Genomic DNA, 27989 nt, shown 5'->3' with positions numbered 1-27989 from the left:
CTCCAGTTGATCGGGACCAACATGAAGACCAAAGTTCACATCTGCTATATGTGCATGGTAGGTTCAGCCAGTGCATGTTCTTTGGTTGGTGGTTCAGTCTCTGAGAGCCCCCAAGGGTCCAGGTTAGTTGATTCAGATGATTTTCTTGTGGAGTTCCTTCAGGGTCCTCAATCCTTCCCCCAACTCTTCTATAAGAGTCCCCAAGCTCTATCCAGTGTTTGGCTGTGCACCTCTGCTTCCATTTGAGGCACTGACTCCACTGCTGGGTGGAGTCTCTCAGAGGACAGCCTTGCTAGGCTCTTTTCTGCAAGCATAATAGAGTATCATTTAATAGTGCCATGGATTGGTGCTTGCCTATGCGATGGGTGTCTAATAATCTGGTTATTGCTTGGCCATTCTCTCAGTCTCTGCTACATCCCCTACCTCTGCATTTCTTGCTGATAAGTGGGACCCGAAAACCTTCTGTAAGCCAAAGGACCTGTCAATAAGACAAAACAGCAGCCTGCAGATTGGTAAAAGATCTTCACCAACTCTACACTTTTTTTTTTTACAGCGGGCTCATGTCCAAAATTTATAAGGAATTCATGAAGTTAAATATCAACAACCCAAATAACCCAATTAAAAATGGGGTACAGAGCTAAACTGAGAATTCTCAACAGAGGAATTTCAAATGGCCAAGAAGCACTTTTTAAAAAAACTGTTCAACATCCTAAGTCTCTAGAGAAATATAAATCAAAATAACTTTGAGATTCTGTCTTACACCTGTCAGAATGGCTAAGATCAAAAACTCAAGAGATAGCACATGCTGTCAATGATGTGGAGAAAGAGGAACACTCCTCCATTGCTCATGGGAGTGCAAATTTGTACAACCACTTTGGAAATCAACTTGGCAGTTTCTTGAGAAACTGGGAATAATTCTACCTCAAGACCCAGCTATACTACTCCTGAACATACACACAAAAGATCTCCAATATCCTACTTGCTCTACTAGGTTTATAGAAGCTTTATTCATAATGGCCAGAAACTGGAAACAACCTAGATGCCCCTTCACTGAAGAATGGATTAAAAAAAAAAAGTACATCTACACAATGGAACACTATTCAGCTCTTAAATACAAAGACATAATGAATTTTGCAGGCAAATGAATGGAACTTGAGAATAGTACCCAAGGAGCTGAAGGGGTCTGCAACCCTATAGGAGGAACAACAATATGAACTAACCAGTACCCCCCGGAGCTCATGTCTCTAGCTGCATATGTAGCAGAAGATGGCCTAGTCGGCCATCATTGGGAAGAGAGACCCCTAGGTCTTGCAAACTTTATATGCCCCAGTACAGGAGAATGCCAGGGCCAAGAAGTAGGAGCTGGTCGGTAGGGGAGCAGGGCAGGGGGGAGGGTATAGGGAACTTTTGGGATAGCATTTGAAATGTAAATAAAGAACATACCTAATTTTAAAAAAAAAAGAAAGTATAACTTGCACAAACAGCAAAAATCTTTTCATGTCTACCTCAACCCTGTATTATTGGGAAATGCTAACCTACTTATTAAATTTTTATTATTCATTATATGACAAAAAAAGGAACTTGAGAACATCATCCTGAGCGAGGTAACACAGTCACAAAAGGACATGCATGGTATGCAGTCAGTTATAAGTGGATATTAGCCATAAAATACAGGATACCAACACGACATTCCACAGACACAAAGAAGTTAAACAAGTAGGAAGGATGCTTGAATCCTACTTAGAAGGGAGAATAAAATAGTTATGAGCAGCAGATGGAAGGAGGAACCGGTGGGAGATGGGATGGTTCAGGATCTGGTGTGGGGAGACAGGAGTGAGGGCCAAATGGTCACGAGGATGAATGGAAATCTTCAGAGCTATATGGACTAGGGCATCTTCAGGACCTACCAGAGACCTGGGGTATGAGTAATTCAAGAATCACTGGAGATTAATTTAGCTGGCACTCACAGCAAAGGGGATATGGAACCTGAAGAGGACACCTCCTGTACCAAGGCAGGAGCCACAGTGAAGGGATAGGGACAGCAATCCACCCACATATCTTTCAACCCAAAATTTATCCTGCTACAACAAACTACTGCTAAAGGTAGGCTGCATGGCCAGCAAAAGACAAAACTTAAAGTTATTTTTGGAGGTTCCTTGTCTTATAATGTCATGTCAGAGTTCTCGTCCTTGAAAAAAATTATTTTATTCAATTTACATATTTTTCTTCTCTTTTTAAAAACATGGCCTTTGCATATATATTATGGCTTTCAGTTTAGTGTTTCTATGAGATTCCCGAGTTTGTGAACAAACGGGTCTCTGAGTTTTGTGTCTTTTCTTGGATTCTTTTCCTTCGGTTCATTGGTTTTGTATAATTCCTATGTGTTACTTTTTATTTCATCGTATTTTACTTTATTTTATTATTTTATTTTTATTCCTTAGAAAACCTGTTCATTTTCTATTGAGAGACAGAAAAAGGGTGGACCTTGATGAGAAGGAAGGTAGGAACAAACTGGAAGGAGTAGAAGAAAAGAAAGACATAGAATATTGTGTGAGAAAAGAGCTAATTTTAATAAAAGGAAAAATAAAAATAAAAAAGAGGAACTCAACAATAAAGTAAAGAAACTTAAAATACAATTATGAAATCAACATTCAGGAGCTGATCTCTTAAATATCAGTCAAGCAGATTTCTTCCACATGAAATGCAGTGGATTGTTTTAAATGCGGATATTCATTTTTCAGTATCTAATTGGTAAAGTGGCCTACTCAATTACGATGCAGCAAGTTTGATTTTTCATCTGGTTTTGGCATACATGTTTAAGGTTCATTTATGACATTGCAGCCCAAGTCAACTCTTCTGTTCATTTAATTAAGGGCTGGTATCCTTGAAAGTTTTGTCCCAAAAAAAGCCTATGGGAGAAATTCTTCTAAGCCTACATTGTCTTCTCCTGACTCTGAAATGATGCCAGTGGCGCTTGTGATAGCTGATGATAGCAAATCATCCCATACTGTTACTTTCATAATTAACCTTAAAGCCGAAGTTTATCCTGCTAATAACAGTACATGAAACTCACTAAACAGAAAGACAAGAAGACGATAGAACAATAAATGACATTGAACCAGAAGTGGTGATCCCAGACCTTCATACACATTTTGTTACTGGCATGGTCATCACCCAACCTTTAGCAGTTTCAGCAGAGATTTTCAGCAATTCAATATACTTTAATAGTCAACACATTCTAAGTTCTGCAATCTTTTGATCTTTGTTGATTTATTTAGAAATATCTTATTAATGAAAGTATACTAAATTGCCTTTGAAGGGAGACATATGAAGTGCTTATGTGACAGCAACTGATGGCAGTACGCTCTTGTCTGCAGTTGATGCCACCAAGCAGGAGTGGGCTGATTGATCTGGACCTTGCCTGTTCTGTCAGAACACGGCCACCTGTTCGGAAAGGATGAACTTTGAGGTTAAAAGATGAGAATTCATAAGTAATTCTCCCCATGTCAACCTTTTCCTTGACACTCTTTCTTATATATGTGTTTTAAGAGTTTTTTCCAACTTTGGCCTTACCTTCTCAAGTATGTGACCACCAACCAGAAACTTGACTTTACCTTCTCAAGCATGGGGTTGACAACCAGAAACTCCCTGGCTTGGACATTTCTACTTCCCTCTCACTCCAAAAATACATTCTCTATATCACAATGCTCTCATTATCATGAGGAATAATCATATTATGTTCACTGGACAGCTGCGGCTTTCTAATTTTCCCAGTTCAAATCACAAATCTTTGTTTAAATTGAATGTCAATGACACTCTTCCCACAATGTCTCATAAGTAAATTCCATTACAGATATAAAGCTATATTCTAAACCCTCCCCAAAACATAGTTGTGCTGAGGATTTGTCTGTTACTATGTATTATAATGCTAAAACACTGGCCCCCGAGTTGTGGTTGCCCCCCAAAAAGGAGATCCTCATGTACACCAAGCGATGCTATGCAACCTTACCCCCCAAGTTATCCTTGCTTGGTCAATAAAGATACCTATAGACTCTAGCTAGGCAGAAGAGAGATATGTGGGGTTTTGGTTCCTGGTGATTGGGGTCAAAGAGGAGATGGGAGGGAAGGAAGACAACACCAGGGGATAAGTGGATCATTATATATTGGGGTTACAGACAGGGAAATAGACAAAATATCATAGAGGGTAGAGAGAGCTTCTAAGGCTTATTATAAATATAAAGGTTCCGTGTCTTTTATTTGGGAACTAAGTGATCTAAGAATAGGTAGAAATTCCCAATTAATATTTACCACAATATAGCTGAACCAATATCTTAAAATCTGATGTTTCAAAATTTCTGAAGAAAAAAATCTCATCAATTCATGATAAACTACATATTAACTCAAGTTGAATTTTATTATGATTTACTGTGCTTACTTTATTTATTAAGTATAATTTTAAAAATCAGCTTTGTGATTTAGTTATGCATGTAAAGAATACAAATTTTTTGCATATATTGACAGTTAAAATGCCTATTACACAGGAAAACTAATAGAACCTATATCCCATGTTGAGCAGAGCTATAAATTGGTTTTAAACGGCGTGTTAACTATTTTTTCCATTTTAATCATAGGCATAATAGCTAATGTTTCATATAAAAAATAAGCAGTTTTATTACAGTAATAAGGAATTTTACAGAAAAAAATAAGATAAAAAGACCATCTATCCTTCATTGTGCTTAATAATCTCATAATTCATTAATTTTATGTGTCAACATGATGTTTGATTTAGATATGAATTCTGAGATTAGTTGAACTTTAAACATCAACAGTATCTCTTACGTTTCCATTTACCACTCTTGGATACACTCAATACATCAAATCATTGTTCTCTTGAAAACCACATGATGTTTCCAGGAGAAAACTCAAGATAAATATTTCTTCAATTCATATATTTAAAAATAAATTTTTGATTATGCAGGTAAAAGTCACTGAGATTTTTATGTTACCGTCCCCTGCCCCCATGGGATTTAGTAAATATGTGTTTACATTGGGATAAAATGATGGGTGAGAATCATGAAAAGCCAGAAAGACTATAGAATGGTATACATTCCTGTGGATTTTTTTCAATAACACATTTTCTCCTGTCGTATTCAATATCCACTCAGGAAGCCTCCATACATAATTTATGATGGCTAGAAAAACAAACTTCACTTTATAGCAGAGTGATACACAATGACAAAGAAATAAGCCTAGCCAAGTTTACTAATATTGCTTTCACAAGTAAATGCTTAAATGGGCTGGTCATTAGTGTCAGAACTCAAATCCATCTACCTTGAAAAGCAGCTGCATTTCGAGATATTAGCAACTTTAATGTTGAGCTGGATGTCTGAAGCACCTGCTGCAAATCTTGCCGAGCTGCAATCTGGTACCTCTCCTCCATCTTCCTGGTACAGCACGTTGGGTTTTTGGATAGGCAAACCTGAAGATCAGGTCCTGAAAGACAAATGGTATTTCCCACAATGACTATCAGTCCATTAAGAAACATGACAGATTACAGGGCAAATGTTATGACTAACCAACCCTGCATGCTAGAGGTTTGTGTACAGTGTGAGAAATTGATTCTCAAGTGCATTTGCTATCAGAAAACTTACCTATCAAACACTACTATCACATAAAGTCCCATATCCTTAGGATGCCAAGAGACTCACACCATGCTATTCCATAGAGGTAGTCCTCTTTGCTCTACGTATTTAAGACAAGTATTGATAGTTTGGGCTACCTGGATTTTATATAGTGCTCCCTGCAAGTTTGTTAGAATTACCTAAGAAAGGTTTTTCTTTTTGACTCCTGAAGCTTCTGAGTTCCCACATTAGGAAATGAGCAAAACTAAAATATGTTCACGTGCATCCACACATACACAGATCAGTGCGCCAGTGTAACAGCCCCCCTTCAAGCTCTTCCTCCACGTCCATAGACACAGTCTGAAGGCTCCTTAACTAAAGTTATTCTCAAAAAAGTGAAGACATGTAAGGCACTCTGCTCTCTCTGCCAATATGAGATACCAACAACTCTAACAATGTTGGCTTTAGTTTGCTGAAGTTAAACAACAAACGACACTATTTGAGCACTTTAAAAAGCTAAGAAGTATCAAATATTTACAGACATCACAATAGGTAAAAAGGTTGACATTTTTTCATTTGTCTTACCTAAAGTGATATACAAGCAAATTCTAGTTCAAAGAGTAAAATTGATTGAATGAAAACAAAGCTATCTTCTCAGGTTTGTTCCTAAAAGGAAAAATCGGGGGATTAGCATTCAGAAGAACACAATAATAAAAAGGAAGAGAAACAACTAATACTGAAGAATATAAACCTGTGTAGTGTAAGAATAACTAGGAAGGATTTTAAAATAACAATGGTTGTTTATTGCAAACAGGACTCCAGAAGGCAACACTGTTTTCTAGCTCGAATTTTTACTCATGGCCTAGAAATATACCCTGAGAAATATGCCCCCTGCAGTGGTTTGAATAAGAATGGCCTAAAATTAAAAAAAAAAAAAAAGAATGGCCTGATAAGCCCATTAGGAGGTGTGACCTTGTTGGCTTGTTCTCTCTCTCTCTCTCTCTCTCTCTCTCTCTCTCTCTCTCTCTTTCTCTCTCTCTTTCTCTCCCTCTCTCTCTCTCTCCCTCTCTCTTCCTCTTCCTCCTCCCTCCCCACCTCACCCCCACCCCACCATGAGCCATGACAGAGCTCTCAGCCCCAGCTCCAGCTCAAGCACCCATCTATATGCCTCCACACTCCTGCCTTGATAACGGACTAACCTCCGAAACTACAAGCAAACTTGTTCCAATTAAAGGTTTGTCTGTTTTATTTTTTTTATAAAACCTGCTTTGGTCACAGTGTTTCTTCAGAACAATAGAACAGTGACTAAGACACCACTTTTCTCTGTTTCTCCCTCCACCTAAGCATGGCCAGGACCATACACGAACCACTGCGGTCCTCCCTTCAGAGTCTGCTCTTGTGCAGTTCCTGGCGTTCACCAGGCTCATCCCCCCTCCCTCTAAAGACACAGTTCTTTAGCTCTGTCTCCTCCTTCTGTCTAAGGCACTTTCACCCATCACTGGTAGGAAGCACGCACCCCCCTCTCGTTTGTTCTTAGACATAGGTCTTTAGATCTATGCTTCATCATTCCCGAGGCTATCTCACAAGCTCCCAGACAGCTCAAGTCCTTATAGCATAGATCTATAAGGGGGTATTATCTCTCCACTACAGTTATAGTGTTTAAAACTTTATATTCTTTGATGTGATACTTAATTAATTAGCTCTCCCCCTAATACTGAAAAGCCCCAAGTAGGAAAAATTTCACTTGTCAATTATCATTGTACACACCCAATACATCATAAATAGTCAACAATATTATACATTATATCCTTTAATCCTTATAGCAACTTTATTATATATATATATATATATATATATATATATATATATATATATATATATATGTATGTATGTATATGCCATTACTGTCACATTTCATGTAAAAGAAACTGGGTATAAAAGAGGCTGAAACCTCATTGTTTGAAGTTGAGGATGTAGCTCAGAGGTAGTGTTTACCTGGTACATGCAAGGCCCTTGTTCAATCCCCAGCACCTCTGAAAACAATCGTTCCTTTGTGTTAGTTGGGTGGGGTAGCACACACGTGTCTCAGATGGAAGAAAGAGAGGCAACCAAATGCAAAGTCAGCCTGGGTTCTATAATGTGTGCCAGGTTAGCCTGGGATGCAAAGGGAAAGGCTCTCTCAGAAAAGGAGAGGAAAGGAGGGGACATACATTTACCCAGTGTCACACACCAAGACTACAAAATGGTAGAGCTGATTCCCTAATCATAATCATCAGAATCGTGATTCTACCAAGAGGAAAGCAAGTCTTAAACCTATAATCAGCCGCTTTATGTATATAACTGGCCATTTCCTCTCCCCACTTAGAAAGGAGGCATCTGTTTGGAAAGCTGCCAGATTAACAAATTTAAGGTTAGGAACTATCAAACGGGATTTACTCAAAATAAAACAGTCTGAAATATAGCTACAGAGCACTCATTTGCTTCTTTGCCCAATTTTAAATGATGGAAACTACAATTGGAAAGATGCTGCAAACTGTTCCCACAGCTAGTGTAAGCACAGAGCCAAGAAGACGCTACATTCAGAACTCAAAGGAAACACCGGAGCCTTTCAGCATGTGGAGGATATGCAGACCCTTGTCAACAAGAGTCTGCATGGAGGGAAGCTTTCATTTACAATCTTGAAATTTTATAATGACCATGCAAAACTCAATTCAAAAGGTATCTGAAATAGGGTACCACAGTTCTAAGGTCAGCTCATTTTTAATTGTACACATTTTAATCAGTGCCACCTACAAGGTATGTTTAAATGACTTAAAGTTGAGTGCCAGAGCAGGCAAAACAAAGGTGGTTTAAAAAGAACCTTCTCTTTCTTCTCGTGTTCATCCAACAACAGAGAGGATTCTCAAGTAAAGGAAATCCTGAGGGAAAAGACCATGTGCTCACTGTTCACAGTGTAGCTGCAAAGGGCTTGGTAAGATGCTTGTTGATAAAAAGACCACACGGCTGTTCTTGTGCTGTAAATAAATCAGACACCAGAAAAAAGCAAAGCCAGAGAGAACACAAACGTATGCTGCAAATAACAGGAGGTTTCTTTTTTCTTTTCTTTTTTTTTCTTTTTAAGATATCAAAGCCAGGCTTCAAGGAACATGGCATAATCCCAACCTACTCTGAAATGGTAAGACAGCCCAGGCTACAGAGCAGGTGTCTTGTTCCTGAACAATAAATTCAAACTCTGCAGGGAAAGCTAACGAGAAAACAACATTAAAAATAAAATAGTAAGCACTTTACAGAAGGAAAAGATAGCTGGGACGTTTCTAGGTTCTCGTCCAGGAGCAACAGGGTTTGTTAATTCGTGTTTGTTCCCAACTTAAAATACTCACAGCCACCAGCCTGCTTAAGTATTTGTTGAATGTGTTAAAGCAGGAAGACTGGAAGGCATTCTGCAATGACAGTGATGGGAACTATGTATAGTTTCACTATTTCTATATCCTCACATATAACCAGACAGAACCAGAAAAGTTTCTTTAAAAATCAAAAACAAACAAACAAACAAACACATACTAAAACTAACAAACTAAGCCCCTCACAATACACGTAGAATAGGTCACCTCCAAAGTTTTAAGCTACAAACAAGAAAGTGAAAACTAACATGCACAAGATGTTTGCAGCATCAGAATCAAGGAGGAGGAGGCAGCAAAGGAAGTGGCTGACAGACAGAGGAAAGAGCATACATCACCACAACAGCCGACACAGGAAAATACAACCAAACACCCAACCTGGGACTGTGCATGGCAGCCTCCTCATGGAAGGCAGGACTGAGCAGAGAAGTCAGAACCCCACAGATCCTAGCAGAGCTCGCTCTGAGGACAGAGCTCATTTGGTAGGGAAGCCTTTGGAAGGAGACTCAAAATTTCAGTGAGCCAGGAGACATAGAAAGATGGTTAGGCAGCTTTTCAACATGGAACCAGCCCCCCAAGCTAGCAATGTTCTAGAAGGTGAACTGTGTATATAGTAGTTCCCATCACAGTGTCAAACTGTTAGACAGCCCAATTGACAAGGTAAGAAAATAAGTCAACTAAGGACATGTAGAAAGAAAACAAAATAAACATATTATTGAGCTACCTAGCTTGCTGGCTTCCTTCCTTCCTTCCTTTCCTTCTTCCTTTCTCCCTTTCTTCCTTTCTTCCTTTCTTCCTTCCTTCCTTTCTTTCTTTCTTTCCTTCTTCCTTTCTTCCTTCCTTTCTTCCTTCCTTTCTTCCTTCCTTTCTTTCTTTCTTTCTTTCTTTCTTTCTTTCTTTCTTTCTTTTTCTTCCATTTTGACTTTTGAGACAAGGTCTCACCATAGACTTCAGGCTGACCTAGGTAGAATTCTCTGTGTAGACTAGACTGCTCTCAAACTCATGGCAATCCTCCTGTTTCTGTCTCTCAATTCTAGTGTTACTGTCTTAGTGTACCACCATGTCATTTCAAGCAGCAATATTCTTAAATCTTACTCAAGAATAATAGAAAAGAAAATTCTTTAAAATGAAAAAAAAAAAAGCTATTTTGAGCCTGTCTTGAAACAAATGTTAAACAAACCAAGAAAAATGACGAAAAGAAAATCTTAATGTCAAATCTCATACACACTGACTACAGTCAAGAGGAGCAATGGGGAAAAGCGTGTCCATGAACAATACACTGAAGAAAGGGCTGCCCCACAGAGACAGACCAGAGAGTTAGCTATGTCACTTCAGAACCTACTCAAAGATAATGAACGGTATACCACACAGAAGAAAGGCATGCACTGAATTAGAACACCTCACAGTCAAGGTGACAGCACTCAGGGAAGAGCTAGAGATGAGAAACAACTTCTGTGTGAAGACTCCACTGGAAGAAACGCAGAAGCAGCGACACAGAGGCATGCTGTGAGAGGAACTGGGAGGAAAGACAATTGTAAAAAGTCAAAAAGAATGAAAAAAGGTCTGGAATTCAGTGGCAACCGAAATAAAGGGAGGTATGATACCTCCAGGAGACAATGAGTGCTTTGTGACTACTGGCTTAAACGGCCATTACTGAAGTATTCAAATTCTAGCTTTAGTTCTACTCTGTATTCGTGGAAATTGAGAATATTTTTTTTTAATGTGGAAGAGATACAACTGTAATAAAAACAAGATGAAATCAAACCCTGTAATCTTGAGTTTGAAGTATAAATAAAAATCATCAAGAACTTTTCCTTTAAGAAATATGTTTCCTAATGTTTTAGGAAAGATCTAGAAGTTATAACTCTCCAGGGCCCACGTCATGGCCATGAAATGACATTTCTCTCAAGAAGAAAATCAGCCTCTTTAAGAAATGGCTTTGGGCTTAAAGAGATGGCTCCCCTACTCAGTGTGCACACTGTACTTATAGAGGACATGAGTGTGGTCCCCAGCACCCATGTCTAGAGGTTCAGTCTCCTGGAACTCCAGCTCCAGAGGACATGATGCCTTCATCTGATCTCTATAGACCTTGGCATTCTCATGCTCAGAGAGACTTTTGAGACAGGATTTCACTCAGTCACACACACACACTCATGCACACACACACACACACACACACACACACACACACACACACACACACATTAAACTAAAATAAATCTCTAGAAAAATAAATAAATAAATGGTTTGGGGCATTAAATAGACAAGACAATCACTGCTAAAACAGAGTCATCTGCTAGTAGAGAGGTACTATCAGGATCCCTTGTCCTAGTAGAGCAATCAGAAACTAGGTTAGTGTGGTAGAACTACAATAATAAACTACCACAGGCCTGTGACTTACTGGATGAAAATGACTTGCCTCACAGTTGAAAGAAGAACACTGTGCCCCCTCTTAGAATTGGGAACAAAACACCCATAGAAGGAGTTACAGAGACAAAGTTTGGAGCTGTGACAAAAGGATGGACCATCTAGAGACTGCCATATCTAGGGATCCACCCCATAATCAGCTTCCAAAAGCTGACACCATTGCATACACTAGCAAGATTTTGCTGAAAGGACCCAGATATAGCTCTCTCTTGTGACACTATGCCAGGGCCTAGCAAACACAGAAATGGATGCTCACAGTCAGCTATTGGATGGATCACAGGACCCCCAATGGAGGAGCTAGAGAAAGTAGCCAAGGAACTAAAGGGACCTGCAACCCTATAGGTGGAACAACAATATGAACTAACCAGTACCCCGGAGCTCGTGTCTCTAGCTGCATATGTATCAAAAGATGGCCTAGTCGGCCATCACTGGAAAGAGAGGCCCATTGGACACACAAACTTTATATGCCCCAGTACAGGGGAACACCAGGGCCAAAAAATGGGAATGGGTGGGTAGGGAAGTGGGGGGTGGGGAGGGTATTTGGGACTTTTGGGATAGCATTGAAAATGTAATTGAGGAAAATACGTAATAAATAAATAAATAAAAGAAAAAAAAAACAAAATCCAAGAGACAGCTGCCAACAGACTGGTCTCTCCTCAGCAGGCAGATGGCATCACCTCTCTCTACCCATTCACCATGCCCATCCTAAAGTCTGTTCCTCTTTTCAATGGGACCTCAGTCAGGTGGAAGAGGGCCCGGTCTGAGACCTTAATTACCTCCTGAAAGTCAAAATCTCCAAACACAGCCACTCCAGGGCCAGAGTTTTAGCATGACTGTTACACTCAGTGTGTGGTGGAAGAAGACTTCCAGAAAGTACCTAGCAGCCAAACATGAGAAAATATGATTTTATAGTGAAAACTATGAGTTGCATAAAATCAAAGTTTCATAAAGACAAGATGAGTTTGCAACCCCTGTGTTTGATTACAAATAGTTCTTTCATAAAGTACATCCCAACCACAGTCCCCCCCATCCCCGCCTCCACTCCTCTGAGCTCTGTCACCTCCCCTCTCCCCCAGATTCACTCCCCTTCTCTTTCTTCAGAAAAGAGCCAGCCTCCAAAACATGACAGCCAAACAGGACAAGAGAAGATAAAATACGACAAGGGGAAAGCCCTGATATTGATGCTGGACAAGCAACACAAGAGGAAGAAAGGGGTCTCAAGAGCAGGCAAAAGAGTCAGAGATATACTCACTCTCGCTGTTAGGAGTCTCATAAGAACACCAAGCTAACAGCTATGACATACACACAGAGGACCTGGTATAGACCTACTAAGGCTCTATGCTTGCTGCTTCCATCTCTGTGAGCCCATGTGAGCCCTGCCTAATTTGTTTGGTGGACTATGTTCTATTGGTGTTCTTCATTCCCCTGACTCCTACAATTTTTTCTCCTTCTTTTCTGTAGGATATCTCAAGATCTGAGAGAAGAGATGCAATGGAGGCCTCCAATTTAGACTTTCTCTGCATAATGTCTGGCTGTGGGTCTCTGCACCTGCTCTTATCCCACCTGACAGGACAGGCACCAATCTATGAACATAACAGAATATCATTAGGAATCATTTCATTGATTTCTTTTAACCAGTCCTGTTTGGTCTTACCCTAGGCTTCTAGGTATCCAGTCTCTAGTTTCTGGCTATGCAGGTAGTTCTGGGTATGGGCTCCCTCTCTTGGCATGGGCCTCAAGTTAAATCAGATATTGTTTGGCCACTCCCATGAGTTCTGTGCCACATACTGCAGGCAGGACAGTGTTTTGTGGCTGAGTTATAGTCTAGGTTTCTCCTTCGATAGCCTTCAGAGTGCCTTTTTATGCTAAGAAGACTAGAACTTAGGGGGCGAAGGTTCCAAGCAGGTTCCAGCTCAACCTCTCTATGTTCAGTGAGCTGAGTGAAAGTTGACCTCAGCAATCAGGCCCCCACTGTGATTTCAGAAGCAACCTTCTGTCCCAGCATCACATGGGAATTCATTGAGCAACAACTCAACCAAATGCAACCCAGTCCCACTACTGGAAGCTTTGCCTAGCTATGAAAAAATGGCCAATTCAGACTCCATATTCTCTACTACTAGGAGTCCTCACTAGACTCATCCTCACAGATTCCAAGAACTTTCCACTGCACTAGGCTTTCATGCTGCCCCCCAATAATCTCCAATTTCAGCTACCTCTCCCCACACTGTCCCTCCATCTCTCCCATCCCCACCCTCACCCACCTCCACTCTCCCATCTCTACACCTCAAGCTGCCTCCAATAACCAGTTTGAGTGTTTGAAAGTACAATTTTATCATACTTAAAATTGTAGAGAATCCAAAACTGGAAGCCGACTGATAAGCAGGAAGATCTTGCCTTTCAGAAATGACCTGTGTCAGAGCATTCAAACCGTAAATGAAGGAAGTCTTTCTTAACAATGAGTTGGTAGAATAGCACCATTTACCAAACCCAAATGCATTAATAGACTGAGGTGTTAAGCAACAAATAACTACTCCAACAAAAGCAAAAGAAAAGGAAAGCGGCAGGAAGCCTCTCTCCAGCCTTGCCAGGGAGATCCAACCTGAATTTAATCTCATCTCTGAATCCAGCTGCCAACATATAGCAAACATGAAAGACTAAGGAACCCTTTTATCCTGCACCCTTGGTATGCAATCAGCAATATATAGATTGTGGGAAACTCTCAAAGCCAAGTGGCCCAGATTCTCAGCAGATATGTAAGCCAAAGAACAAGACAGAAGGAAAAGTAATATATCAAAGAAGTCATACAAGACGAGAAAGTTCCACGGATCTGTTGCTTAGCAATGTGTTTACAGATGATCAGACTGCAGGAAGGCAGCAAAGAGAATTCTGTGGTTGGGACTGAACTCTTAGGAAGGCAGTAAGGTCATGGCAAATTTCCAAGACTTAAGAAAAATGGTGTTAAAGAGTGTTCGTCTTACATCTCATTGAAGAACACTTGTTCTGTGTGAATCCCTTGCCTGTGATTTACTTTGTAATACATTTTGTGTAAGGGCTGCTGGTGGAAAATACACATTTTGATTTCAAATAAATACCTGTGCTAATAAATCTATGAGATTTTTATAATTAGCTGACACTTTACTGTCAGTGAGTGTTGGGAATATCCTCAATACCGAGACACTAAGAAAAGCTAACCCACAGACAGGGAATGGTACAGAGGATGAAATGTCTCATTCTAATTCCTTACCCCTACCCTTCAAGAACATCCTCTTGCCAAGGGTGTGGAAACTGACAGGAACCTGTTAGATGCTACCATACAGAGTTTCACTGAGTCAAACATAACCCTCTATCAAGGAAGGTTTAAAAACACTTGAGGCTGTGAGCCTAGCAAAACTTCTAGTAGTGGCATACAGTCCACTGAGAGCAAACCAGTTCTTTCTCTTGGCATCCATTAAAGGTCTGTCTCACTAGAACACATATAATTTTGATGAGATCTATGTCCATATGAGGAAAATTGACTAGGTTAAACATAGTATCGTATTCTGTCAATGCAATGATTGTTTCAGAATTAGCCAGTCACAAAAAATGAAATGTACTAAAGTCTTTGCCAGGGCCCCTTGAGAGCAAAGTTTTCACTTCAGCAGGACCTAGATGTGAGGGTACAAATGTCTCAGGTCTTCAGCGCCATGGCTATTTTCCAAGTCACCATAAGAATGGCATCTACCACACTCTGCTGTCACCTGTAACATTAAGATAGCTACCTAATACACAGGTAAAAGCAGGCCATACCATTTCATTTTGTCCCATTTCAGGACTTTAGATAGACTTTACACAAAACAGAAGAATAACACAATTCCATGAGTGCCCAATTCTCCTGTCCCATAGTAAAGACAAATCATGTATCTACCGGGCAAGACATTTGATACAACCTGCCATGTCTTTTAATTATGTGTATGAATTAATTCTAGACAAAATAAACCAATTAAAGCCACAGAAATGAGGGGAAAGGGGAAAGGCCCTGAGAAGAAGGCAACATTTGGAAGACAAAGAAAACATTAGATTGTAGTTCCATCTTTGGCTCTGGATCTGATCACATTCTAAGTATAAGCTGATTAAATGCAAGTAGACTCTCAATCTTTCTGGAAGCTAGGAAATTGGGGTCAACATCTGGGAAGTAAGTGAGGAACCAGGACCAGGGAACTGAACAGTAGGCTGAGTTCAGAGTGTAGTACTGCTCAAATGGCCACCGCCTGACCTGCACCTCACATGAGTGAAAAAGATTCCACCAAGCCTACTAGGGAAAATTAAATGGAAGGATAGTTGTCACCCAAGAGAAGGAATTGCCATGTTCACTCAAGGTCACATTGGTCACATTCAAGAGCTTATAGTTTTCAAACATCTCTATGGATCTTGGCTGCCTTTTTTTCATAGACAGTCATACTGCATTTAAGATCCTGGAAGTTTACCTCCACTCACTGAAAGCTATTTGACTAAAACCTGTTTAATTATGTAATAAGCACCTCTTCTAATTTCTCTCTATGTCATCTGTGTATGTGCTTGTGTGTGTGTGTGTGTGTGTGCTTATATATTTGCATGTACACTTTTGTTTCTGTGTGCCTGAATGTGCTTGTGTATGTGCGGGTTCATGTATGTGTGTGTGTGTGTGTTTGCATATGTGTGTGAATGTGTGTGTGTATGTATGTGTGTGTGTTTGCATATGTGTGTGAATGTGCGTGTGTATGTGTGTGTGTGTTTGCAAATGTGTGTGAATGTGCGTGTGTATGTATGTGTGTGTGTTTGCATATGTGTGTGAATGTGCATGTGTATGTGTGTGTGTGTGTTTTCATATGTGTGTGTGAATGTGCGTGTGTATGTGTCTGCTTATGTGTATTACTTCTCCTGTTTCCTGCTGAGACTAAACTTTCCACCACAGGATGCAGACGTAGCTTTATTCCAGCTTTGTTTTACCCTGTGCTTTTTGTTTCAAGCATATTGGAAGCAACTAAAACAAAGCCCACCGTGAAAGGTTTTCAGTAGGATGTTAATAAATTTCTTCTATTTCTTTCTTGCACATACAATGTTTAGTAATAAATTTAAGAAGACACTGTCTTAGCTCAAAATTAATGAGGGAGCTTCAAAACAGTCTATCTAGGAAGAACATATTGCTGAAGACATCAAAAACTGGTTCAATAAACTATATGAAATAGTATTTATGGTTATTGTTTTTACGTTTTTACAAATATTCTTATTAAAGTGTCGCTATAATTTATGGATTCGTTTATTACTTTATATAATATTTTCATTGTTCCATAAAACTTTGTACAGATATCATTCATAAAAATGAAAACTCTTAAAATAATATTAAATATTTCAGATATTATGAGTTTTTGTAGTCCCATACTCAATGAAAATTAATGGTGAGGTCTCGGAAAACTCAGGCAAATAAAGTCAATGTAATGCTCCCAGATGGGCTAGTAACAGCGGCCTTTATACACATAAATGCCATTACTGGGCCTTCCATAGAGAATGTGCTCATAGTTTTTTGTTGTTTTTTTTTTTCCTAGAGATGGTCAATTAATGTTCCCATAAAAATCACATACTTAAATCCTTATTCATATAATCAATAACAGGCACTTCTGATATGAAAGGGTATGTTGTTGGTTTATGAAGCAGTGGAAAAGACATGCTAAGAGGGATGCTTTCTCAAACTTCAGGTGATAAATTTGGAGTCAAAAGTCAACACTCAAACACTCTATTGATGTTAACCAGTTTTGGGGACAACAGGTGCTCTTTTCCCAGACCCCCACCTCACAATAGTAGTAGCCGCAGCAGCATAATCTGCTACTTGTAGAAAAAGATAAGTGAATTGCAATACGATTCCTTCTATTTAAGGGAGCCCAAATAGTTCTACTTTGTGTGTGTGTGTGTGTGTGTGTGTGTGTGTGTGTGCGGTGTAAGTGAGTGTGTATGCTAGAGGACAATGGAAAGTATATCCTCCTCAGAAAGACTATCCACCTTCTTTGAGAAAACCTCATGAACCCTCCTGACTCCCCAGTGCTAAGACTGTGAGTGCACGGCACCATCCCCAGCCTTTTTCCCCTGGTTTCCGAGGATTGAGCTCAAATCCTGAAGTCTGTGGTCTATTGCTATTTCACCATCTCTCCTAAATGACCTATGCCAATAATGGTTTTAGAAGTTGTCTATTTTGAAGTACTAGAGGTTAGTTCACGTTTGACATAATTTGTAGGGTAGTTATAAATTCTCCACCCCAGTGAAGTAATGGTAAGTGGTTTTTTTGTTGTTGTTGTTTGGTTGGTTTTTGGTTTTTGGTTTTTGTTTGTTTGTTTGTTTGTTTTGTTTTGTTTTTGCAATAACTCTTTAGCTCTGATAAAGTCTCAGGAGTCCATCTTGAATAGGATATTATCAGCATCGGGAAGATGTTGACAAAGAGGAGCTGTCGAGGATCTCTACTAACTCTCAAAATAGTTGTGAGACATTCTCTATTCCCTAAGCCCTTACAGAACTTTCCATACCCAACACAACACATACAATGAAACAGCAAGCAGATAATTTGAATAGAGGCTAAGAGATAAAAATGGATGGTTCTAAAAGCGTTAAAAGTACCTGTACTTCTGTGCCCCTGGGTCCATACTCATCTCATGAGTGTGGAAACAAGGACACTTGAGAATGATTGGCAGAAATATGCTCAGGGTAGGGTACCTCTGTTTGATAAAGTGAGATCATAAGGTCATTACCAAGATGTTTTTAATATTTCCTACTTGTCTATGATGCCACAAGATGGATTATAAATTTAGCCACACATTTTCGAAGTGGAGGAATCTTTTTTTTTTATTAGCAGCAAAAACATTTCACAAAACACTACAAGAGAAAGAGAAAGCAAGTCACACAGAGATGTAAATACAGTCATTGTGCAAGCAAAGCCAAAGGGGTGTAGGCAAGAGTCTTAAAATCAGGGAGTCCATCACCATAGCACAGACCCTCTACACACAGGATAAACCCAGAACTGTGAGCATGAAAATCATTCAGAGACTCATCAAAAAAGGAAAACCATTTAACCATGAATTGTCTCGTTTTATGCTTTGATGACCGTAAGGCCCACAGTAACATTTTCCTAGGGTCTATGGCTCAGAAGCCCTGAAATCCAAGGTTTATTTACTATAAACAGTCACGGACTAGGTATATCCTGATCAAAGCCTATAGCAGTCATCATGTGGATCTACTGCTATATGTAAAAGGTTTAACGCATCATTTCTTCCTTTATAACAAAACAGGTCAACATCAGCTTTAGTGACCTATTGTGTGCAGCCTCCTTGCACCCAAGAAATCAAAAGCCAACTTTTTCTCTCTTTAAAGCACAAACCCAGCTTACTGTTCATCCCATGACATAATCACCTCTCTCCCCTCCCTGTCTGCCTCCCCTCCATCCCGCTGTTTTCCTTTGTCCACTCCCAACCACATCCTAAGCCTTCCCCACAACCGCACTAAGCAATTTTGCTGATTGTATTTTTCTTTGTAGTAGCCAGTAAGAAACTCAGAGCTGAAGTCTTCAGCCTGGGTCACAGCAGCATACATGGCATCCTGGAGCTAACTGCAGAATATTTCCCCTGCTCCTGTATTTCACATCATTGTTTTATTCCTTGCTTACCACTATTATTTTCAGATGGCACGAACCTCTGTATGTTGATTTTAAAAATATGAGAATATCTAAAATTACACGTATTTGTGTAAAATCAACAATCAACACTTGACATTTGCAACTAAATTTCTTTATTCCTTCTGGCTTATGCTATAAGAATTTTTAAAAGTTAATAAATCATGCCCAGTGAGTGGAAGGGCCTACAGTGTAAGCCTCCATTGAGGAGGTAGAAAGAAGTACATGTCATATACACAAGCAAGTACAACAGGCATTATAACCAAGGTCTCATCACAGTCACAAATTCAAGGAAGGCCTGTCACTCTTGTTTTCTCTAAGTTCAGCTAGCTGTACACCTAACAGTTGGATGGAGAGTCCTTATCCTGGACCTACTGTAAGGAATCACATAGTCATTTGAGCCTCTTAAACCTGTTATAAAGTGACTTCTTTTGAACTGTATTGACACAATTCTGCTCTCACACCTAGAAAGGAAGTCAAACAGCCACCCTACCAGCAAGAAAACCCATTTTCAAAGCAAAGCTGATGGTGTCACTGTGCTGAAATACTGTTCCTGGGCAAGTGAGAATCCCGGCCTGATTGCTGCCTGCCTCATCCGCCTCTTAGCTGATTCCTGCCCGATCATGGTCTTCACCCAACCACGTGGTCAACAACCGTGCACTGTGCAAAGGTAACAACCGTGAGAACTGCAAACCAGACTACAGAGTCGTTTCTAAAGAACTAAACTTTGTGAAAGAGTTATCTAAATTCCACATCTCCGTGTCACTCATGAGTTAACCCAAACGTTAAACATTAGCTGTGCTGTGATTTGTAAATACCTACACCTAGTAACTGATTCCTACTTGCTAACCCAAACAATATTTAGCCATATCTAATTACCTTAACTTCTTTATGAAGTACACATTCAGCAGGTCTCAAAATTCTTCCCTCTTTTCCCACCCACAGACTGTCTGTGTTCACTCACTCTACCTCTTTACCCAGAAATGTGTGTACTGTACACACTTGTGCAGGAGCCTCAAAGTTATGATCTAGGATATTGTTGTACCTTCTTTCCTGCAGAGGACTTGCAGTTCTGAAAGTGTACTTAAACTCGACAATCATATATGAAACTTGCTTCTTCCTGTGAAATCCAAATAATCTGTATTCTAAATCTCTTCATCTGATCCATCCACCTTTTTAAAGATTTATTTATTTATTTATTTATTTAATGTATGATAGTACACTGTCACTCTTCAGACACACCAGAAGAGGGCATCAGATCCCATTACAGATGGTTGTGAGCCACCATATGGTTGCTGGAAACTGAACTCAGGACCTCTAGAAGAAGAGTCAGTGCTCTTAACCTCTAAGCCATCTCTCCTGCCCATCTATTCACTTTTTAAACAAGCAAATCTCTAATTGGTGAAATGTAGATAGATAGATAGATAGATAGATAGATAGATAGATAGATAGATAGATATAGACACATACATAATGCATACATACATACATGATAGATAAATAGGTAGATAGATGATAGATAGATAGATAGATAGATAGATAGATAGATAGATAGAGACAGACAGACAGACAGACAGACAGACAGAGATAGATAGATAGATAGATAGATAGATAGATAGATAGATAGATACATAGATACATAGATACATAGATACATAGATAGATGATAGATAGATAGATAGATAGATAGATAGATAGATAGATAGATAGATGTGGGTAGATAGATAGAGGAAAAATAGATAGACAGAAAGAAGAACAGATGAATATATGTATTGGATAGTAAACTAAGATATACATATGACAGAAAAGTAAGTTTAGTCAGAAAGGTTTTTCCCTGAGTAAAATACTGGCATTCTCAGTAACACACAGCCTAAGTTTCTCACTTAGTGGCTCTTTATATAAGAAGCATGCAGAGTATACAACATTTGCCGAGCTCCACTGCACAGCAGAGAGAAAAGCATGAGGCAGAACAGAGTTCGGACTCTGCTGCTCATCCTTTTCAAAGTCAGCTTAACCAGAATTCTCAGAAATGGCATCTTAAGAAGAGCCAGGCCCTTCCGCTCGACTCGAGACTCGAGCCCCGGGCTACCTTGCCAGCAGAGTCTTGCCCAACACCCGCAAGGGTCCACACGGGACTCCCCACGGGACCCTAAGACCTCTGGTGAGTGGATCACAGTGCCTGCCCCAATCCAATCGCGCGGAACTTGAGACTGCGGTACATAGGGAAGCAGGCTACCCGGGCCTGATCTGGGGCACAAGTCCCTTCCGCTCGACTCGAGACTCGAGCCCCGGGCTACCTTGCCAGCAGAGTCTTGCCCAACACCCGCAAGGGTCCACACGGGACTCCCCACGGGACCCTAAGACCTCTGGTGAGTGGATCACAGTGCCTGCCCCAATCCAATCGCGCGGAACTCGAGACTGCGGTACATAGGGAAGCAGGCTACCCGGGCCTGATCTGGGGCACAAGTCCCTTCCGCTCGACTCGAGACTCGAGCCCCGGGCTACCTTGCCAGCAGAGTCTTGCCCAACACCCGCAAGGGTCCACACGGGACTCCCCACGGGACCCTAAGACCTCTGGTGAGTGGATCACAGTGCCTGCCCCAATCCAATCGCGCGGAACTTGAGACTGCGGTACATAGGGAAGCAGGCTACCCGGGCCTGATCTGGGGCACAAGTCCCTTCCGCTCGACTCGAGACTCGAGCCCCGGGCTACCTTGCCAGCAGAGTCTTGCCCAACACCCGCAAGGGTCCACACGGGACTCCCCACGGGACCCTAAGACCTCTGGTGAGTGGATCACAGTGCCTGCCCCAATCCAATCGCGCGGAACTTGAGACTGCGGTACATAGGGAAGCAGGCTACCCGGGCCTGATCTGGGGCACAAGTCCCTTCCGCTCGACTCGAGATTCGAGCCCCTGGCTACCTTGCCAGCAGAGTCTTGCCCAACACCCGCAAGGGTCCACACGGGACTCCCCACGGGACCCTAAGACCTCTGGTGAGTGGACCACAGTGCCTGCCCCAATCCAATCGCGCGGAACTTGAGACTGCGGTACATAGGGAAGCAGGCTACCCGGGCCTGATCTGGGGCACAAGTCCCTTCCGCTCGACTCGAGACTCGAGCCCCGGGCTACCTTGCCAGCAGAGTCTTGCCCAACACCCGCAAGGGTCCACACGGGACTCCCCACGGGACCCTAAGACCTCTGGTGAGTGGATCACAGTGCCTGCCCCAATCCAATCGCGCGGAACTCGAGACTGCGGTACATAGGGAAGCAGGCTACCCGGGCCTGATCTGGGGCACAAGTCCCTTCCGCTCGACTCGAGACTCGAGCCCCGGGCTACCTTGCCAGCAGAGTCTTGCCCAACACCCGCAAGGGTCCACACGGGACTCCCCACGGGACCCTAAGACCTCTGGTGAGTGGATCACAGTGCCTGCCCCAATCCAATCGCGCGGAACTTGGGACTGCGGTACATAGGGAAGCAGGCTACCCGGGCCTGATCTGGGGCACAAGTCCCTTCCGCTCGACTCGAGATTCGAGCCCCTGGCTACCTTGCCAGCAGAGTCTTGCCCAACACCCGCAAGGGTCCACACGGGACTCCCCACGGGACCCTAAGACCTCTGGTGAGTGGACCACAGTGCCTGCCCCAATCCAATCGCGCGGAACTTGAGACTGCGGTACATAGGGAAGCAGGCTACCCGGGCCTGATCTGGGGCACAAGTCCCTTCCGCTCGACTCGAGACTCGAGCCCCGGGCTACCTTGACAGCAGAGTCTTGCCCAACACCCGCAAGGGCCCACACGGGACTCCCCACGGGACCCTAAGACCTCTGGTGAGTGGAACACAGCGCCTACCCCAATCCAATCGCGTGGAACTTGAGACTGCGGTACATAGGGAAGCAGGCTACCCGGGCTTGATCTGGGGCACAAACCCCTTCCACTCCACTCGAGCCCCGGCTACCTTGCCAGCTGAGTCGCCTGACACCCGCAAGGGCCCACACAGGATTCCACACGTGATCCTAAGACCTCTAGTGAGTGGAACACAACTTCTGCCAGGAGTCTGGTTCGAACACCAGATATCTGGGTACCTGCCTTGCAAGAAGAGAGCTTGCCTGCAGAGAATACTCTGCCCACTGAAACTAAGGAGAGTGCTACCCTCCAGGTCTGCTCATAGAGGCTAACAGAGTCACCTGAAGAACAAGCTCTTAACAGTGACAACTAAAACAGCTAGCTTCAGAGATTACCAGATGGCGAAAGGCAAACGTAAGAATCCTACTAACAGAAATCAAGACCACTCACCATCATCAGAACGCAGCACTCCCACCCCACCTAGTCCTGGGCACCCCAACACAACCGAAAATCTAGACCCAGATTTAAAAACATTTCTCATGATGATGATAGAGGACATCAAGAAGGACTTTCATAAGTCACTTAAAGATTTACAGGAGAGCACTGCTAAAGAGTTACAGGCTCTTAAAGAAAAGCAGGAAAACACAGCCAAACAGGTGATGGAAATGAACAAAACCATATTAGAACTAAAAGGGGAAGTAGACACAATAAAGAAAACCCAAAGCGAGGCAACGCTGGAGATAGAAACCCTAGGAAAGAGATCTGGAACCATAGATGCGAGCATCAGCAACAGAATACAAGAAATGGAAGAGAGAATCTCAGGTGCAGAAGATTCCATAGAGAACATCGACACAACAGTCAAAGAAAATACAAAATGCAAAAGGATCCTAACTCAAAACATCCAGGTAATCCAGGACACAATGAGAAGACCAAACCTACGGATAATAGGAATTGATGAGAATGAAGATTTTCAACTTAAAGGGCCAGCTAATATCTTCAACAAAATAATAGAAGAAAACTTCCCAAACATAAAAAAAGAGATGCCCATGATCATACAAGAAGCATACAGAACTCCAAATAGACTGGACCAGAAAAGAAATTCCTCCCGACACATAATAATCAGAACAACAAATGCACTAAATAAAGATAGAATATTAAAAGCAGTAAGGGAGAAAGGTCAAGTAACATATAAAGGAAGGCCTATCAGAATTACACCAGACTTTTCACCAGAGACTATGAAAGCCAGAAGAGCCTGGACAGATGTTATACAGACACTAAGAGAACACAAATGCCAGCCCAGGCTACTATACCTGGCCAAACTCTCAATTACCATAGATGGAGAAACCAAAGTATTCCACGACAAAACCAAGTTCACACAATATCTTTCCACGAATCCAGCCCTTCAAAGGATAATAACAGAAAAGAAGCAATACAAGGACGGAAATCACGCCCTAGAACAACCAAGAAAGTAATCATTCAACAAACCAAAAAGAAGACAGCCACAAGAACAGAATGCCAACTCTAACAACAAAAATAAAAGGGAGCAACAATTACTTTTCCTTAATATCTCTTAATATCAATGGACTCAATTCCCCAATAAAAAGACATAGACTAACAGACTGGCTACACAAACAGGACCCAACATTCAGCTGCTTACAGGAAACCCATCTCAGGGAAAAAGACAGACACTACCTCAGAGTGAAAGGCTGGAAAACAATTTTCCAAGCAAATGGACTGAAGAAACAAGCTGGAGTAGCCATTTTAATATCGGATAAAATCGACTTCCAACCCAAAGTTATCAAAAAAGACAAGGAGGGACACTTCATACTCATCAAAGGTAAAATCCTCCAAGAGGAACTCTCAATTCTGAATATCTACGCACCAAATGCAAGGGCAGCCACATTCATTAGAGACACTTTAGTAAAGCTCAAAGCATACATTGCACCTCACACAATAATAGTGGGAGACTTCAACACACCACTTTCTTCAAAGGACAGATCGTGGAAACAGAAACTAAACAGGGACACAGTGAAACTAACAGAAGTTATGAAACAAATGGACCTGACAGATATCTACAGAACATTTTATCCTAAAACAAAAGGATATACCTTCTTCTCAGCACCTCACGGGACCTTCTCCAAAATTGACCATATAATTGGTCACAAAACAGGCCTCAATAGATACAAAAATATTGAAATTGTCCCATGTATCCTATCAGACCACCATGGCCTAAGACTGATCTTCAATAACAACATAAATAATGGAAAGCCAACATTCACGTGGAAACTGAATAACACTCTTCTCAATGATACCTTGGTCAAGGAAGGAATAAAGAAAGAAATTAAAGACTTTTTAGAGTTTAATGAAAATGAAGCCACAACGTACCCAAACCTATGGGACACAATGAAAGCATTTCTAAGAGGGAAACTCATAGCGCTGAGTGCCTCCAAGAAGAAACGGGAGACAGCACATACTAGCAGCTTGACAACACATCTAAAAGCCCTAGAAAAAAAGGAAGCAAATTCACCCAAGAGGGGTAGACGGCAGGAAATAATCAAACTCAGGGGTGAAATCAACCAAGTGGAAACAAGAAGAACTATTCAAAGAATTAACCAAACGAGGAGTTGGTTCTTTGAGAAAATCAACAAGATAGATAAACCCTTAGCTAGACTCACTAAAGGGCACAGGGACAAAATCCTAATTAACAAAATCAGAAATGAAAAGGGAGACATAACAACAGATCCTGAAGAAATCCAAAACACCATCAGATCCTTCTACAAAAGGCTATACTCAACAAAACTGGAAAACCTGGACAAAATGGACAAATTTCTGGACAGATACCAGGTACCAAAGTTGAATCAGGATCAAGTTGACCATCTAAACAGTCCCATATCACCTAAAGAAATAGAAGCAGTTATTAATAGTCTCCCAACCAAAAAAAGCCCAGGACCAGATGGGTTTAGTGCAGAGTTCTATCAGACCTTCAAAGAAGATCTAATTCCAATTCTGCACAAACTATTTCACAAAATAGAAGTAGAAGGTACTCTACCCAACTCATTTTATGAAGCCACTATTACTCTGATACCTAAACCACAGAAAGATCCAACAAAGATAGAGAACTTCAGACCAATTTCTCTTATGAATATCGATGCAAAAATCTTCAATAAAATTCTCGCTAACCGAATCCAAGAACACATTAAAGCAATCATCCATCCTGACCAAGTAGGTTTTATTCCAGGGATGCAGGGATGGTTTAATATACGAAAATCCATCAATGTAATCCATTATATAAACAAACTCAAAGACAAAAACCACATGATCATCTCGTTAGATGCAGAAAAAGCATTTGACAAGATCCAACACCCATTCATGATAAAAGTTTTGGAAAGATCAGGAATTCAAGGCCCATACCTAAACATGATAAAAGCAATCTACAGCAAACCAGTAGCCAACATCAAAGTAAATGGAGAGAAGCTGGAAGCAATCCCACTAAAATCAGGGACTAGACAAGGCTGCCCACTTTCTCCCTACCTTTTCAACATAGTACTTGAAGTATTAGCCAGAGCAATTCGACAACAAAAGGAGATCAAGGGGATACAAATTGGAAAAGAGGAAGTCAAAATATCACTTTTTGCAGATGATATGATAGTATATATAAGTGACCCTAAAAATTCTACCAGAGAACTCCTAAACCTGATAAACAGCTTCGGTGAAGTAGCTGGATATAAAATAAACTCAAACAAGTCAATGGCCTTTCTCTATACAAAGAATAAACAGGCTGAGAAAGAAATTAGGGAAACAACACCCTTCTCAATAGTCACAAATAATATAAAATATCTTGGCGTGACTCTAACTAAGGAGGTGAAAGATCTGTATGATAAAAACTTCAAATCTCTGAAGAAAGAAATTAAAGAAGATCTCAGAAGATGGAAAGATCTCCCATGCTCATGGATTGGCAGGATCAACATTGTAAAAATGGCTATCTTGCCAAAAGCAATCTACAGATTCAATGCAATCCCCATCAAAATTCCAACTCAATTCTTCAACGAATTGGAAGGAGCAATTTGCAAATTTGTCTGGAATAACAAAAAACCTAGGATAGCAAAAAGTCTTCTCAAGGATAAAAGAACTTCTGGCGGAATCACCATGCCAGACCTAAAGCTTTACTACAGAGCAATTGTGATAAAAACTGCATGGTACTGGTATAGAGACAGACAAGTAGACCAATGGAATAGAATTGAAGATCCAGAAATGAACCCACACACCTATGGTCACTTGATCTTCGACAAGGGAGCTAAAACCATCCAGTGGAAGAAAGACAGCATTTTCAACAATTGGTGCTGGCACAACTGGTTGTTATCGTGTAGAAGAATGCGAATCGATCCATACTTATCTCCTTGTACTAAGGTCAAATCTAAGTGGATCAAGGAACTTCACATAAAACCAGAGACACTGAAACTTATAGAGGAGAAAGTGGGGAAAAGCCTTGAAGATATGGGCACAGGGGAAAAATTCCTGAACAGAACAGCAATGGCTTGTGCTGTAAGATCGAGAATCGACAAATGGGACCTAATGAAACTCCAAAGTTTCTGCAAGGCAAAAGACACCGTCAATAAGACAAAAAGACCACCAACAGATTGGGAAAGGATCTTTACCTATCCTAAATCAGATAGGGGACTAATATCCAACATATATAAAGAACTCAAGAAGGTGGACTTCAGAAAATCAAATAACCCCATTAAAAAATGGGGCTCAGAACTGAACAAAGAATTCTCACCTGAGGAATACCGAATGGCAGAGAAGCACTTGAAAAAATGTTCAACATCCTTAATCATCAGGGAAATGCAAATCAAAACAACCCTGAGATTCCACCTCACACCAGTCAGAATGGCTAAGATCAAAAATTCAGGTGACAGCAGATGCTGACGAGGATGTGGAGAAAGAGGAACACTCCTCCATTGTTGGTGGGAGTGCAGGCTTGTACAACCACTCTGGAAATCAGTCTGGCGGTTCCTCAGAAAACTGGACATAGT

At 41.1% G+C, this 27989-nt stretch overlaps 1 protein-coding gene across 7 annotated transcripts in view; it reads right to left on the bottom strand.

Annotated features, from left to right (window-relative positions):
- Gpc5 (glypican 5) overlaps positions 1–27989 on the bottom strand; it is a 1432992-nt gene that overhangs the window by 1386553 nt on the left and 18450 nt on the right. For all 7 annotated transcript variants that reach the window (XM_017315745.2, XM_011244876.3, XM_011244875.2 and 4 more), the window contains exon 2: positions 5332–5493. In XM_017315745.2, coding sequence (XP_017171234.1) covers positions 5332–5493 — 162 coding nt within the window. The remainder of the gene's footprint in view (positions 1–5331; positions 5494–27989) is intronic.

This window comes from Mus musculus, chromosome 14 (genome assembly GCF_000001635.26).
Source record: "Mus musculus strain C57BL/6J chromosome 14, GRCm38.p6 C57BL/6J".
NCBI classification, from domain to species: domain Eukaryota; kingdom Metazoa; phylum Chordata; class Mammalia; order Rodentia; family Muridae; genus Mus; species Mus musculus.
The sequence above is the reverse complement of the archived record's forward strand: the minus strand, read 5'-3'. Positions and strand labels throughout refer to the sequence as shown.